The sequence below is a fragment of the Trichechus manatus genome, unplaced genomic scaffold (genome assembly GCF_000243295.1).
Source record: "Trichechus manatus latirostris isolate Lorelei unplaced genomic scaffold, TriManLat1.0 scaffold00211, whole genome shotgun sequence".
In the NCBI taxonomy this organism is placed as follows: Eukaryota; Metazoa; Chordata; class Mammalia; order Sirenia; family Trichechidae; genus Trichechus; species Trichechus manatus.
The window spans coordinates 3530542-3546901 of NW_004444147.1; the positions used below are offsets into that span (position 1 = coordinate 3530542).

Genomic DNA, 16360 nt, shown 5'->3' on the forward strand with positions numbered 1-16360 from the left:
TGTGTGTGTGTGTGTGTGTGTGTGTGTGTGTTGTGTGTGTGTGTGTGTGTGTGTGTGTGTGTATGTAGAGGGGTGGTACAGCCCATGTAGGGCCTTTGGAGGAGGAAAACGTTTGGATTTTATTCTCATTGCTGTGGGAAGCCACTGGACAGTGTGTAGCCTCTTCTTGCCTATAAACTATATTCCCTAGACTCCAGTTCCCTCAATTTGCCCAGCTCTTCCTGGAACCACCTTTCCTCTCATTCATCTCTTTTATGCCTCCTCCTCTTGAAGTCTCAGATGTTACTTCTCCAGGGAGCCCTCTCTGGGAGCCCTTGGCATGATAGCAGTGCATTGTGATTGTCAGCTTTTCTTGTCTATTTTCCTCTCCAGTTGCTAGGGGATGAATCTTTTTTCTTTGTATCTGCAACCCCTGGCTCAGCCCTGCCTAACACTTGGCAGGCATTTGGGAAACCTTTATGAAATGAGAACAAACTGTCCTCTTGCCAATTTCACCTCACTCCAGCCACTTCCTCCAAACCCCCCTTAGCACTTTTAAAGAGCCCTCTCTGGCTACATCTCTCTTCCAAGTCCTCCTGTAGTTAGTTTCTGACTTCCTATTTTTAAAATACTAGCCCTTTTATCACCCCTTTCAAAGCAACTACAGTGAAACCTGTGTGAGCTGGAACTTGATGAGACTGTCTTGTTTTTCCTGGTCTTCCAAGTTTTCCGCCCGTTTTAGTGGAAAATACTTGCATTTTCCTTCTCTGACAGGTTTCTGCCTTACATTTTCCATCTTTTGCAGGTTTTACCGTAACATTCTTCATTCTCTTTCACACTGTCACATTTCTCAGATTGCTCTTATTAAACCTGAGAGAGTGGAGCAAGTCCAGCCTTCCCCAGAAGTCCAGGAGGTTGACTGTTCCGTTTCCCGATACATATGAATTCCCTGCAGCTACTGTTCCCTGAGTGGAGTGGGACCCGTTGGGAAACTCAGATTTGCTCTCTCTGGGGTTCCAGAAGCTGATATACTTGAGGGAAGGGTGGTCATATGGATTGATTTATGTCCCCCCAAAATAAGTATTGTAAATCCTAACCTGTATGCCTGTGGTTATAATCCCATTTGGGAATGAGTTGTCTTTGTTATGTTAATGAGGCAGGATTAGTGTAGGGTATATCCTGAGTCAATCTCTTTTGAGATATAAAGAGATTAAACAAACTAGCAGGAAGAGAGAGGGGGTAAGATAGATGCCAAGACACATGGAGATCTCCAAAAAACTAGGAGGCTGAAGCTGAGGAGACCAGGATCTTTTTCCAGAGCCAGCAGAGAGAAAGCTTTCCCCTAGAACTGGTGCTCTGAATTTGGAATTCTAGCCTCCTAAAGTATAGGGTCGCTATGTGTCAGGACAGCAACGGGCTTGGTTTTTTGTTTTAAACTGTGAGAAAATATATTTGTTTGTTAAGGCCACTCGTGTGTATTTGTTTAGCTGCACTAGATAACTAAGACAGGAGGGGAGAGGGTTAGAGTGGGGATTTTTGTCCCTTTTTAATGTATGAAACCTCTCCTGATTTACAGCAGTGGCTTATAAAACTTTTTGACTGTGGTCTAACAAACACATTTTACCTTGTGGCCCAGCACACACATACATAGATGTAAACCTAAAAGAGTTCCACTAAGCAATATTTACTCTTATTATGCATGATGCACTTTGATGTTTTCTGGTCTTTTCTATTTCTTTTGCTATTGTTGTTGTTGTTTAATGCTGTTGCTGTTCAATGCCCACTAAATTGATTTTATGATCACTAGTTTGCTCTGACTTATAATTTGGTAGTAACATCAGATGTAGAATATTTGAAGAGCCTAGCTGGAATGAAGCTACTTGTAGCAGGGCTTCCACTGGTTCCTCCAGTTCGAATCCCTACTGAGAATGTGCATTTCTAAGTTCCCAGGAATTTATACATAAGAATCACCTGGGGATTTTGTTAAATTGTAGATTCTGATTCAGTATATCTCAGGTGGAAATGCAGATTCTCAGCTGGGAACCTGTTTAGAAATGCACGTTTTCAGCCAGGGTTCAAACCAGATCAAACCAGTTAGAAGCCCTGCTTTGTAGAAAACCCCAAGGGGAAGGTCCATGTGCATTTTAATTCATGAGATATGCAAATCATAAAATTTAGCATTTTATGTGCCAAACAGACAGCTGATTGGTGGCTAGAGCCCTGGGTGAGGACTCCACATACCAGCCATTTGACCTTGGGCTGGTTCCTTCTTCCAGATTCCTCAGGTTTGTACCTGCCTCAACTCAACGGATGGATAAAGTTTGTGGCAATGTCCAGCACAGTTCCTGCACACAGTATGTTTCCAGTACATCCCAGCTGAATGCAGTAAAATGCATCTGCTTCAGTTTAGGTGGTCTCAGCAGAGATGATGGTGCTGTTGCTCCTCTGGCCCGTGTGTGAATTTGGCAGGGAAGAGGAAATCCTTGCAGCTGTCAGCCAGCACAGCTGTATGCCCATTTCGCTACTCTCCACACTCTGTGTACGTAAACACATATATCTACTCCCACCCCTTTTCATTGCGGTCTTCATCACCTCCCAGGTGACCCAGACCTCTGCAGTGCACCAGGGTGCATGATCATACCACGCAGAGACTTGTAGACTCTGTTGAAGATAAGTTAAAATCTACTGCAACATCTTGTGGTATAAACCGGGAAGAAAGATGTTTATAAACACTTAAATATTTTTGTGCTTGTACATAATTTAATATGGGGCTTTACTTTTATTAATTGGAGGCAATGTTGCACATCAGAAAGAGCATGGTTAGACTTTGGACGGGCCAACTTTTAGTTTGAATGTTTCTGAACTTTCTGAGCCTGAGTTTTTTTTTTTTTTTCTTGTGCAATAAGGATAATAATATCTATTCTTGAAGGATTATGAAAGGAATGAAGTGTGTAGAGTGCCTAGCACAGAGCTTAGCAGATGGTAGGCACTTTCATACAGGGTTACCATGAGTTTGCATTGGATGCATGTTTTACTGTTCCATGCAAGGCAATATGCCTTTGCTTACCTGATAGAATTCTCATCAAGGGACTTAGCTTCATTTCCTGGCCAACGTACCTCATGTACAGCCAAAGCCTCTCTGTCGGTGGAGGCTTGCATATTGTTACGATGCTGAACAGATTTCAGTGGAGCTTCATACTAAGATGGACTAGAAACAAAGGCCTAGCAGTCTGCTTCCAAAAATCAGTCAGTGAAAACCCTATGGATCATAACAGTCAGATCTGCAACCTATCACGAAGATGGTGCAGGACTGGGCAGAGTTTCGTTCATTGCACATGGTGTTGCTGTGAGCCAGGGGCTGACTCCACTACAGCTAACAACAACAATTCCTGGAGGATCTCCTGCCCCCTCCTCCTCGTACTCCATCCAAATCCTGCCTTCCTTCAGGTCTACATTCATAGTGTATGTAATCCACTGAGTTCCCCGCTCCCCAGCTCACAAGCATATCTCCCCTACTTTGCACTGATCTTTTTGAGATATAATTGACATAAAATAAATTGCACATCTTTGAAAACTTTGACATATGTACACACCATGACACTATCACGACAATCTAGATAACATGCCCATGCAAAGGTTCACAACAGCTTTATTTGTAATAGTTTCCTTATACCCCTTAGTAGTCCCTTCCCATCCTTTCCAGTCCCAAAATAACCACTGATTTGATGTTACTATAGATTAGTTTACATTTTTTAGAATCTTATGTAAATGGGATCATACAGTATGTACTTTTTGATTGGCTTCATTCACTCAGCATAATTATTTTGAGATTCATCCATGTCGTATATATCAATAATTTATTTCTTTTTACTGCTGAGATGCCCCCAAATCTGTTTATACGTTCACTTGTTAATGGACATATGGGTTGTTTGCAGTTTTTCACTATTACAAATAAAGCTGTTGTGAACCTTTGTGTACATGTCTTTATATGGGCATATGCTTTCATTTCTCTTGGGTAAATACCTAAATGTGGAATAGCTGGATAGTATGTTAACTTCTAAGAAACCATCAGACTATTTTCCAAAGTTGAAAATTTTATATTTCCACTAGCAGCATATGAGTTGTAGTACTTCCACAACCTAACCAAAACTTGTTTACTGTTTATCTTTTAATTTTAGGTATCCTAGTAGGTATGCGGAGTCCTGGTGGCACAGTGGTTAAGAGCTCAGCTGCTAACCAAAAGGTTGGCTGTTTGAATCCACCACCTGCTCCTTGGAAACCCTATGGGGCAGTTCTACTCTGTCCTATAGGGTTGCTGTGAGTTGGAATTGACTCAATGGCAACAGGTTTGGTTTTTTTCTTTTTTGGATTTTAGTAGGTATGTGGAGTCCCTGGGTGGTGCAAATGGTTAAGCACTGGACTACTAATCAACAGGTTGGTAGTTCAAACCCACCTACGGGCACCTCAGAAGACAGGCCTAGGGATCTGCTTCTGAAAGGTCACGGCCTTGAAACCCCTGTGAAACAGTTCTACTCTGCACACCTGGTCACCATGAGTCTGAATTGACTACACAGTAACTAAACAACAACAGGAGATGTGTAATAGTATCTCATTGTGGTTTTAATTTTCATTTCCTTAATGACTAATGATGTATTGGGCATCTTTTCACGTGCTTATTTACCATCCATAAATTTTTGGTGAGTTGTCTATTCAAATCTTTTGTCCATTTTTAAAAATGGGTTGTTTGTATTCTTATTAATGGGTTTTGAGAGTTCTTTACATGTTTTGAATACAACTCCTTTATTAGACATGATTTGGAAATATTTTATTTCAGTCTGTGACTTGTATTTTTTTGTTAACAGTATCATTTGGAGAGCAGAAATTTTTTTTTTAATTTTAATGAAGTCTAACAATTTTTTTTTTGCGGGGGAATGTTGTGTCTAAGAAACCTTTGCTTAATCCAAGGTGACAAATATTTTCTTCTAGGATTTTCATAGTTTTAGTTTTTATAGTTAGTCCTGTGACCTATTTTGAGTATGGTACAAGGTCGGGATTGAAATTCTTTTTTTTTTGGATATGGATGTTCAGTTTTTCCAGAGCCATTTGATGTAAAGATTCATGGAATTGGCTTTGCATCTTTGCAGAAAATTAATTATTCACATATGTGGGAGTCTATATTTCTGGACTCCCTAGTCCATTCCATTTATTTGTTTGTCTACCTTTATGCCAGTAGCACATTATTTAGACTAGATTTTAAGTTTTCCAAGATAGGAACCATATTTTGCATATCTTTTTGTCCAGCCAACATTTACCAAGCAACTATTTTAGGCACATCAGCCAATATATTTATTGTATGGATGAAACAGAAACCTTGCTTGAGACAACCATTTAAGGGGAATATATGGGGTTGAAATCACAATTTAAGGAGTATTTAATATTTTGAAACTTGTGTTTGGCATATAAAGTCTAAAGGAAGTATCAGAGATTTTCAGTGAGATTGTGCATCTTTGGACACTAATTTTAAAACAGTGTAAATTTAAATGGATTGTGCATCTTTGAAAGTTACTTTAAAAGCTTTGTAAATTAAACCATAAAATAGCGTGTCAGTTGTCTTTTGATCCTCCACTCTGTGTCCGTCATGACTCCTTATATTTTTTTAAAAAATTTCTTTCCTTTTCAAAACTAATTTTAATCATATATGTATGTGCATATTTTCCTTTTTAAAATTAATACTAAAATCCCCTTTAGTTATCTTCCAAAATCCTTTCCTGATCCAGGCAGTTATTATCTGACTGCTCTGTATCCTTCTCAACCCATTTCTAATGCATTTTTGTATATTTATTTATATTCTCTGTTGGTTTGAAATGGTAATCTTAAATTTAAAAAAAAAAAAGTTTTTCTAAGAAGAACCCTTACTTAGCATTCTTTTACTTAACTTTTATTTTCTTCTCTCCTACCTCTTATGTTGACATTGGAATTATAATCCCCAATTTTTATTAAAAATTTAAAAATCAGTTCTTATTTAAAATTAATAGATTTCACTATAGCATTTCTTTGTTTTCCATTGCTTATTGCATAACATTACCTTTTGGATGTGATTTTTCTTCTTCCAGAGTACAATTTTGAGTAATTCTTTCAAACAGATTAAGTGGGCAGTAAACTTTCTGTATCTGAAAATCTCTTTATCTCACCTGTACATTTGAAAAATAATATGACTGGATATGTAAATCTGAGTTTAAAGCTGTTTTCCTTCAGTCCTTTGAAGATATGGTTCCAGTCTCTTCTTGTATCCCATGTTGCTGATGATGAGTCTGATGTCTTTCTGATTCCTTTGTAGGTAATCATTTTCCCCCTTCTGATAGTTTTAAGGATTTTATTATTATTTGATGTCTTGAACTTTCACTATGATTTGTCTAGGTATGGGCTTGATGTTGTGTAAATTTCTCCTCTTTACTTTGTGGGTCAGTTTGAATTTTATCTTTCTCTAGATTGGGTAGTGCTTACTTATTTCTTTAAATATTATCCACCTCCCATTATCTGTATTCTCTCCTTTTGGATCTTCTTTGGCTGGATGATGGAACTTCTGGATCTTATTCACAATGTCTCATTAACTTTTATTTCAGACTCTCCATTGTTTTATTCCATTGTACTGCATTCTGAGAGAATTTGGTTTTCCAGTTCACTATTTTCCTCTTCATCTGTGTTTATTCTGCTTTTCAATCCATATATCTTTTTTTAAATAAGAAATTATATTTGTTTCCAAGAACTATAAGTGGCCCTTTCTTTTTCTTTTCTATGACTGCTCCTGTTCCGAAACTGTCTGTTCTTGTTTTGTGAATGCCGTATTTTCTCTTCGAGTATTTGGATTATACTTAATCTGAAATTTTTGTTCATATTTTCATGAACTCTGTTTTTTCAGGTATAAATTCTTCCATTTGTTGAGTTTGTAGTTTTTTATCATAATCTTGCATTTCCTCAGATGTTTGGCAGATAATGGAAGGTGGCCAGTGCTGTTTCCACCTGTTGCATTCCACTGTTTTAGTTAAGAGTTAGGGAAAGTGAGAGTACTTTGAGGGCAGTAGTGTGGGTGTCTTCTGTTCCTCCTGGGCGTTTCTAGCCCCTGGGGAACTACTGCTCCCCCATGGAGGTGTATATTCTAGTGTGTGTTTGTGTGTGGAGAGAGTGGTAGCGGGCAAGTGTGGCAGTTGTGCACAGAATTTGTCTGCTTGTCTCTTCTTACTTTGATTCTCCAAATAATGACCCTGTTCCTTGTCTTCATGCTGTGAAGTTTTACCTTCTGTAGCAGAACTCTACCATTCACAGTCAAAGTTGCCACTTCGCTCTTTAATCTGATCTGTTTTCTAGGGATTTCTGAGTTGTCAACTTTTAGTTCACTGTTTTGTTTCAGGCTCAGCTATCCATTTGTTTATTGTTTATCTTTTCTATTATTTTTAGGGATTTAGTATGGGAGGGGAAGACTGTAACATGTTACCATTCTGATATTTTGAAACTGGAAGTCTTGTTTTTTTTTTTAATTCATGTTCTGCTTTTGCTAGGATTAACTTGTAATGGCAATACTGTGAGTGGGTAGCATATATAATCACTGATGAAGAAGGGGAAAAGCTAGTGACCTTGTGGGGTGACTTACTTCCACATTACTGCTTATATAGTATATTATCAGCAATTTAATGAATTGGTTACGTTGAACTAGAAAAGTGTGTGTTGGTATGGTGGGAGTTAGGTATTGCTTATAGTGAAATAGTATCTGTGCACATCTGTACCTGCTTATTTTTTCTTTTGTCAGTCATTGTTTTACTTAAAATTTGTGTGTTTACCTATACCTATCGCAAATGCAAACATCAAAATATTATACGTACCAAATTAAATTTAGTAAGATATTATCAATTACTAATGTGTTCTAGAAAATTGTAGAGTTTTAAAAAAATCGGTAGTAAAACAGGGAAATAAAAGATTATTTTCCAGTCTCTATTAGATTAGGCTTAAACTGTGACCAGGGAGTTAGAAAGACAAAATGAGGTATAGTTCAGAAGGAAACAAAAAATACATTTAGAAAAAGATGTATGTATACCTCTATATTTGCCTGCATTTTGCCTTTTTTCTTAAAAAGTTGGTTTCTTCTCTCGATATTTCTTCACATTTCATACTGGGTCTTTTTGTTTTGCCAGTCATGAATCTTTTTTTTTTTTTTTTTTTTTTGGAGATATATTTTACATACCATAATATTCACTTTTTCAAAGTGTACAGTTTTCAGTATATTTGTGAAATCATCACCATTTCAGATAATTTTTGTCACCCCAAAGATACCACTTACCCATTAGCTTTCACTCCTTATCCCCTGGTACCCCCAGCCCTAAACAACCACTAGTCTACTCTCTGTCTCTATGGACTTGCCTATTCTGAATGTTTTATTTAAATGGAATCATAATACATGGCCTTTTGTACCTGGCTTCTTTCGCTTAGAGTAATGTTTTCAAGGTTCATCTGTGTTGTAGGATAGATCATTGCCTCATTTCTTTTTATGACTAATATTTTATTGTATGGATAGACCACATCTTGTTTATTCATTCTTCAGTTGATGGACATTTGGATTGTTTCCACTTTTTGACTATTATGCATAATGCTGCTGTGAACATCCCCCACTATGTACAAGTTTTTGTGTAGACATGTGATTTCAGTTCTCTTGTGTATTTACCTAGGAGTGGAATTACTGGGATATATTGTAACTCTGTGGTTAACATTTTGAGGAACTGCCAAACTGTTTTCCAAAGTGGCTGTACCATTTTACATTCCCACCAGCAATATATAAATGTTCCAGTTTCTCCATATTCTCAATAATAGTTGTTGTTGTCTGTCTTTTTTCTAATAGCCATCTTAGTGGATGTAAACTCGTATATTTCATTGTGATTTTCCTTAAGACTAATGATGTTGAACATCTTTTCGTGAGTGTATTGATCATTTGTATGTATTCTTTGGAGAAATAGCTATTCAAGTCTTTTTCCCATTTTTGAATTGGCTTTTTTTGTTATTGAGTTGTAAAAGTTCTTTATGTATTCTGGACACTAGACCCTTATCAGATATATTATTTGCAAATATATTTCCTATTTTGTGGGCTGTATTTTCACTTCCTTGATGAAGTCCATTTATCTGTCCCTCCCTACTTTGCTTGCTTGTGCTTTTGGTGTCATATCTAAGAAACTGTTGCCTAATCCAAGGTCACAAAGATTTATACCTATGTTTTTTCCTAAGAGTTTTATAGTTTTAGCTCTTACAGTTAGGTCTTTGATCCATTTTAAGTTATTTCTTGTGTATGATGTGAGGTAGCAGTCCAACTTCATTCTTTCCAGTGTGAATATCCAGTTGTCCCAGCACCATTTGTTGAATGGGTCTTATTTTTAATAATTATTTGGATATTTGATCTCATTTAATTGTCACTTTAACCTTATGAAATATTTATTATTATTGTCAACTCTGTTTTACAGATGTTGAAACCGAGTCTCAGAAGCTAAGTATCTTGTCCAAGGTCTCACCACTCAAACCTTGGCTCTTGCTCACTTCAGAGCCCTAACATTTCTACCCTTAACCAAGTAGGAAGCCTGCTCAGGAATTAAGTGTTTGTCTAGGACCAAAGAACATTGTGGAACTAACCTATAGGTTTCAAGAATAAGGAAAAGAGAGCCTTACAGTGATTTGAGCCCTTATATTAATTCCTACTTTTATTCAGTTATGCCTAATCCTTCTAGGATCCTTGACAAAGGATTTTTAGATTGAATGTCTGTTACCGGGGTCTACAGCAGCACTGACGTATAGAGCTGTCTGTGATGATGGCAGTGTTCTGTATCTGTGCTGTCTAGTACACAGCAGCCAGTAGCCACACGTGGCTATTGAGCACTTGCAACGTGGCTACTGTGACAGAGCAACTGAAGTGACTGAGGAACTGAATTTTAAGTTTCAATTTTTATTAATTTAGGTATAAATAACCACGTATGGCTACTGTTTCCCTTACTGGACAGCATAAGCCTAGAGCCAGTGTGAACCTGGGAGAGGTCTACTTCTCACAAAATCTACATCTGCCCTCTAACACAGTGTGAGGGTGCGGCATCTAGTACATGCCCATTTTCAGGCATTTGTGGCATGTGCGAGCACTAGCCAGGCCATGGTAACTGAGAGCATAACTCGAATAAACAAAGTTCTTTTTAGTAAGTACCTCGAGACTGACAATCAAGGCAGAGAAGGACTTTGCTCCGGAAAAGTAAACCCTGGAGTCTCTTCCACCAACAGTCTGCTCCAGGGAATCTCTCTTCCTTACATGCCAGATTTTCTGCTTGTGATATGAAATGACAGTTTTTCTTGCCCTCTAGGATGGTATGAACAGTAGTGAAACAGCATTTTTCCGTGTTTTGCACTTAGCAAAAACTGTCCCTAAATGAATAGGGTGGTGATCGAGTTAACACTCTCTGTATTTGGAAGAATAGTGTCGACTGTGAATCATAAATCACATTTGAGGTGGAAGTGAAACTCCTCTAATTAACCGCTGTGAAAGTGTCTCACCCTCATTCTTGTTTTGTGGTTTCTCCAGTTCTGGACTTCAGCGATCCCTTCAGCACTGAGGTGAAGCCGAGAATCCTGCTCATGGGCCTGAGGAGAAGTGGCAAGTCGTCTATTCAGAAAGTTGTCTTTCACAAAATGTCTCCCAACGAAACCCTGTTCTTGGAGAGCACTAACAAGATATGCCGGGAAGATGTTTCCAACAGCTCCTTTGTGAATTTTCAGATTTGGGACTTCCCAGGGCAGATTGACTTTTTTGACCCTACATTTGACTACGAGATGATCTTCAGGGGAACAGGAGCACTGATATTTGTCATTGACTCCCAGGTAAAGCTCAGAGGCTCAGGGAGTACCAGCAACCACTCATACAGGCAGCCCTGTGTGTTAAAGCAAGTTCATTTGTGATGGTTTTGTTTTGGTTTGGTTTTTTAAATCTAGAACAGGCCTTTCTGCCAAACAAGTGTTTCTCAGCCAGGGCTGTCAGACTTCGGTAAGAAGAAAAGGCTTTATCCGGCCCTGAACAGCAGCTGATCCTTGTTGTTACGTGCATCAATTCGATTCTGACTCATAGAGACTCTGTATGACAGAGTGGAACTTCCCCATAGGGTTTCCAAGGCTGTAATCTTTACGGAAGCAGATCACCAGGTCTTTCCTCCTGTGGAGCTGCTGGGTGGGTTTGAACCATCGACCCTTCAGTTAGCATCTGAGCCCTTAACCATTGCAACCAGGGCTCCTTAACTGACACTTACCAAACCAGAACCAAACCTGTTGCCGTTGTGTCGATTCCAACTCATAGCGACCCCATAGGATAGAGTAGAACTGCCCCATAGGATTTCCAAGGAGTAGCTGGTTGATTCGAACTGCTGCCTTTTTGGTTAGCAGCTGAGCTCTTAACCACTGAGCCACCAGGGCTCCATAAGTAACCCTTAGGGAGCTATGTATATCTCAGCAAATCATAGACATAGGAAACTTCTCAGGATGGAGGGGATCACCCCGACCAATGACAGCAAATATGTGTCAGCTCTCCTCTGATAGCCTGGAAAACATCTATAAAAGATCATAGCTTCTTTGCAACAGAAGGAGCCCTGGTGGCACAGTGATTAAGTGCTCAGCTGCTAACTTCGGCGGTTCAGACCTACCAGCTGCTCATTGGGAGAAAGATGTGGCAGTCTGCTTCCGTAAGGATTACAGCCTTGGAAACCCTCGATGGAAACCCTCGACGGCAATGGGCAATGGGTTTTTTGGTTTGTCTTGCAGAGAGCCTATTACCCAGTCATTAGAGTGATTCACTTTATCAGTACTCAGTCCAGCTTTCCGAATTGTCTCGGGCACATGGGGTTTTTTTTTTACTCGGAGTAAGATTGCAGTTGGCTGAGGAGTGTCCCTTTGTCCTATAAAGTGTGAAGGGGAGGTGGGAAAGGGAAACTGCAGGACCACAGGTGGTGAGTCTCTAACAGATCAGTTTTAGGAAAGAATACGCCGTAGCAGGAAGTCTGGGTGGTGCAAAGGTCAACTCACTCGGCTGTAAACCGAAAGGTTGGAGTTTTGAGTCCACCCAGAGGTACTTCGGAATAAAGGCCCGGTGATCTACTTCTGAAAAATCTGCCATTGAAAACCCTTTGGAGCACAGTTCTACTCTGACACACATGGGACTGCCATGAGTCAGAATCAGCTCAATGGCAACTGGTTTACATGAAGCAAGATTGGGATATTGGTGCTCTTAAACCTCTCTGTGCCTATGTACTCTTGGAAGGAGTCTGTCTGTCATGCGTGCCTCAGCCTGAAGGCACACCCAGCTGTGAGGAATAAAAGGCAACAACAGGTCAAACAGGTATGCACCAAACTCACTCTGAAGGTCAGGGCATTTCCTGGAAACTGGACCGATTGGCCAGCTGCTGACAGGCATTGCCTCAGCTACACTCAGAGATCTTCCATGAGCACCAGTGGTGTTACAGACAAAGGGGTGATGGAGACTATTAGTGATAATGGTTCTGAACCCACTTTTGGAAAACCATTCTCTGAGAAGACTGTGTATGCCTGAGTGGATAATAAATTATTCAGGGGGCTAGGTGCCTGTTTCATATAATTATGAAACTTTATACCAAGCCTTTCAGTTCCAAGTGACTGCACATGTACTTCCTGTGTGCTGTGGGACCATGTGGTTAAAAGAGATTCTTTCTTCTTTGCTGAGTGCTGGGGAGACTTTAAACCAGATGCCTGATCTATGCAGTCTTCTCCTGGTGCTCCACAGCAAGCAGTTCACTCTCCTACTGTGGCCCATCCAGAAATGCGTGTGTTGTACGTGTTTGCAGGGACCTGCTTCAGGTCCAAGGTCTGCTGTCAGTAGCTGTGTTCCTGGTCGTCCCAGTTGTACTGACCTGTTTTCTGGCCCATCTGTGGCCTTGGCAGTATCCCTGTCTTCCTGCCTCATGTCTGCCAGCCCAATAAGTTAGGGAGCTTGGAGCCTGAGGGGAGCAGCTGGGGTGTGTGCGCTCCCACAGGGGAGCTCTGGGATGTCCCACTCATCTGTCTCTCCCAAGCTCCATTTTCCTCCCCAAGTCACACTGCCTGTTTGTATAGTTGAGCTAGGTAAGCAATAGCAGTCCTACCCATGGGTAAGTAGATTCCAACCAGATTATTCATCATTTCAAGACAGTGGCTTAGTATTCACCTAAATACCATGCTGTGCTTCTGTAGCAGTTTACATTTATGGAATTCAAATTTCCATTGCAGATCTATCTCAAGGGTTTGTAAAATGGCTCTAATGTGGCTAAAATAGGCACACTTGCGTGTTTTAAAATTGTAGCTGTAATTTGGTTTTAATTTTACCTGAACATGAAAAGCAGACTTTCAGTTTGGGTTGGTAAATGTGTTTTGTTTTTTAAGCTATAAGGCATAAGAAAGGTCTGAGAAATTCCTCTTTTTAAGCTACGTTCTTAAAAAAAAAAGTCTAGGAAAAACATTGTTGAGATCTGTCATTTATCAAAAGTAAAAAATAACTCAATAAGCAGTTTCAGAACCTATCTAATATATTTTTTTATTTGAAACTTAAAAATCTCCTTTGCAGGAATCTGTGTGACGTGATTACAAGCACTAAAAAAAAAATCAAACCATAGGAAAGTGTCTAGGCGGCACTTTAGTGACATTCCCTTTATTTCTAAGCAGTGCTCTGTTGGTGTGACACCTCATATTTTTATTTTCTGCTTGTGAATTCTTCATAATCACAGGATTGCCAGATAAATATATCACCAACGAGAAAATGTGTCCTCACAGAATGTTGTGAAAGCAGAGAGAATGAAAGTGCATCCAGAGTGATTTCCCTTGAGCGAAACGTGGGACCTGATGCCCCCACAGTCTCCAGGGCCACCTCCACCCCCGAAGCCATTCCACATATGCCTTTGGATCCAAAAGAGAGTTTGGCCTGTGTCAGTGATTGTGACCTTCCAGTAATTCCTATATCTAATATTGAAGTAAACCCTAGGCAGTATTTTTTCCCTCTGTCTTTATTTTCCTAGAAGATAATAAATACAGACATTTCAAAATGGGGAACATCATCTCCAATGCCTCTACTCTAATAAACCAAGTATTCCTTTTTTCCCTTCTTCTTTTAATGTCATTTTTGAGTCCTTGTAGCTATGTACCTTTTCATCAGGTCGTTAGTGTATTAGTCATCTAGTGCTGCTACAAGAAAAATACCACAAATGGATAGCTTTAACAAACAAGTTTATTCTCTCACAGTCTAATAGGCTAGAATCCGAATTCAGGGCGCCAGCTCCAGGAGAAGGCTTTCGGTCTCTGTTGGCTCTGGGGGAAGGTCCTTGTCATCAATCTTCCCTGGTTGAGGAGCTTCTCCATGCAGGAACCCCAGGTCCGAAGAACGGGCTCTGCTCCCGGAGTTGCTTTCTTGGTGTGAAGTCCCCATGTCTCTCTGCTCGCTTCTCTCTTTTGTACCTCAAAAGAGATAGGCTTAAGACACAATTTAATCTTGTAGATTGAGCCCTGCCTCTTTAACATAACTGCCACTAATCTCATTAACATCATAGAGATAGAATTTAGAACACATAGGAAAATCATATCAGATGACAAAACGGTGGATAATCACGCAATACTGGGAAGCATGGCCTAGCCAAATTGATGCATATATTTTTGGGGGACACAATTCAATCCATGACAGTTGATATTCAGACCATGGGGGTGATTTTATATGCTTGGCAAGGAAGGTTAGAGAAGCAGTTTCTAATTGTTTGAGATTATGGTGCTGTGTTCACATTGGCTTGTTTTGCTCACAGACATGCCCCCTGAACTCCCTTCTTCAGTTAAAGACATAAGCAATAATAAGTTTGTTTTTTAAGTATAATTTACATACAGTAAAATGTACCCATTTCGATGCACAGTTCAATGAGTTTTGATGTGTGTACACCATGTAACCACCCCCACAGTCAAGATATAGGATATTTCTACCACTCTAGACAGTCCCCTGGTGCTGTTTCCAAGACAGCCACCCAACCGCCATTCCCAAGCAACCACTGATCTGCTTTCTGTCACTATAGTTTGCCTTTTCTAGGATTTCATATATGCGGAAGCATACGGTAGCTTTTGTTTGAGATAGTTTAAGGTGTTAAAAAAGTGCTGCAAATCATTAATCTAGAATTTTTACTTCTAAAATGCTTAATCTGCTGACCTCTGTGTCCAGTATTTACCTTTGATCGTAAACCACTCTACAGAGTGTGAGAGATGAGAAGGACTGCATTTGCTGTTTTTCGTCTCCATATTTTTCTGTTAGTATCTTTAATATTTTGATTTGTCTAGAGACTAGGCATAAGTTTTTGTTTAGTTTGAATGCAAAAAAAAAAAAAACCCTGTTATATTGGCTTTCAGTATTTGTTCAGGTTTAAAGTCATAATAGGAGCCCTGGTGGCACAGTGGTTAAGTGCTCTGCTGGTAACCGAAAGGTTGGCAGTTCCAACCCACCTAGCAGCTCCGCGGGAGAAAGCCTTGGTGATCTGCTCCTGTAAAGACTGTTGTTGCTGTTGAGTGCTGTTAAGTCGATTCCAACTCAGTGACCCTATAGGAGAGTAGAACTGCCCTATAGAGTTTCCTAGGCTGTAGTCTGTGTGGGAGCAGATCGCCGGTTCTTTCTCCTGCGGAGCTACTGGGTGCCACCAGGGCTCCTTCTGTAAAGATAAAAACCAAACCCACTGCTCTCGAGTCGATTCTGACTGATAGCGACCCTATAGGGCAGAGTGGAACCGCCCCATAGGGTTTCCAAGGCTGCACATCTTTATGGAAGCAGACTGCTACATCTTTCTCCCGAGAAGGGGCTGGTGAGTTTGAGACACCAACCTTTTGGTTAGCAGCCAAGTACTTTAATCACTGCACCACCAGGGCTCCTTTCCGTAAAGATTACAGCCTAGAAATCCCTTTGGGGCAGTTTTTCTCTATCACATAGGGTCACCATGAGTCAAAAATCAACTTGATGGCACCTAACCACAGAGTCATAATGGGTGATGAAAAGTCCTTTAACTTCTCTCTTATAAGTTTGTTTTTTTGGCTATAAAAACAAAACCTGTTCACACCCTTCAAACTGATAAAAATCAAGAGATCTGGTAACACCCTATACTGGTGCAGGTGTCTGGACGTGGGGCACTCTGTAACACTATGTATTCAAGTTGAAGGTATGTATATCCATGACCCAGCCAAGGCTTGTTGCAGTTCAAACCCCTGCGGAGAATTTGCATTTCCACCCCAGATATACTGAATCAGAATCTACATTTTAGCAAGATCCCTGAAGATTCTTGTGGATAATAAATTTTGA

General features: G+C 39.9%; 1 protein-coding gene across 2 annotated transcripts in view; it reads left to right on the top strand.

Moving 5' to 3' along the window:
* RRAGD (Ras related GTP binding D) overlaps positions 1-16360 on the top strand; it is a 44096-nt gene that overhangs the window by 8647 nt on the left and 19089 nt on the right. The window contains exons 1-2 of one of the 2 annotated variants that reach the window (XM_023742490.1): positions 2443-2518; positions 10577-10872. In XM_023742490.1, the coding sequence (XP_023598258.1) occupies positions 10630-10872 (243 nt within the window). In that variant the 5' untranslated portion in view covers positions 2443-2518; positions 10577-10629. Of the gene's footprint in view, positions 1-2442; positions 2519-10576; positions 10873-16360 lie in introns of those variants that run through there. The other variant, XM_004388424.2, reaches the window with a different exon arrangement.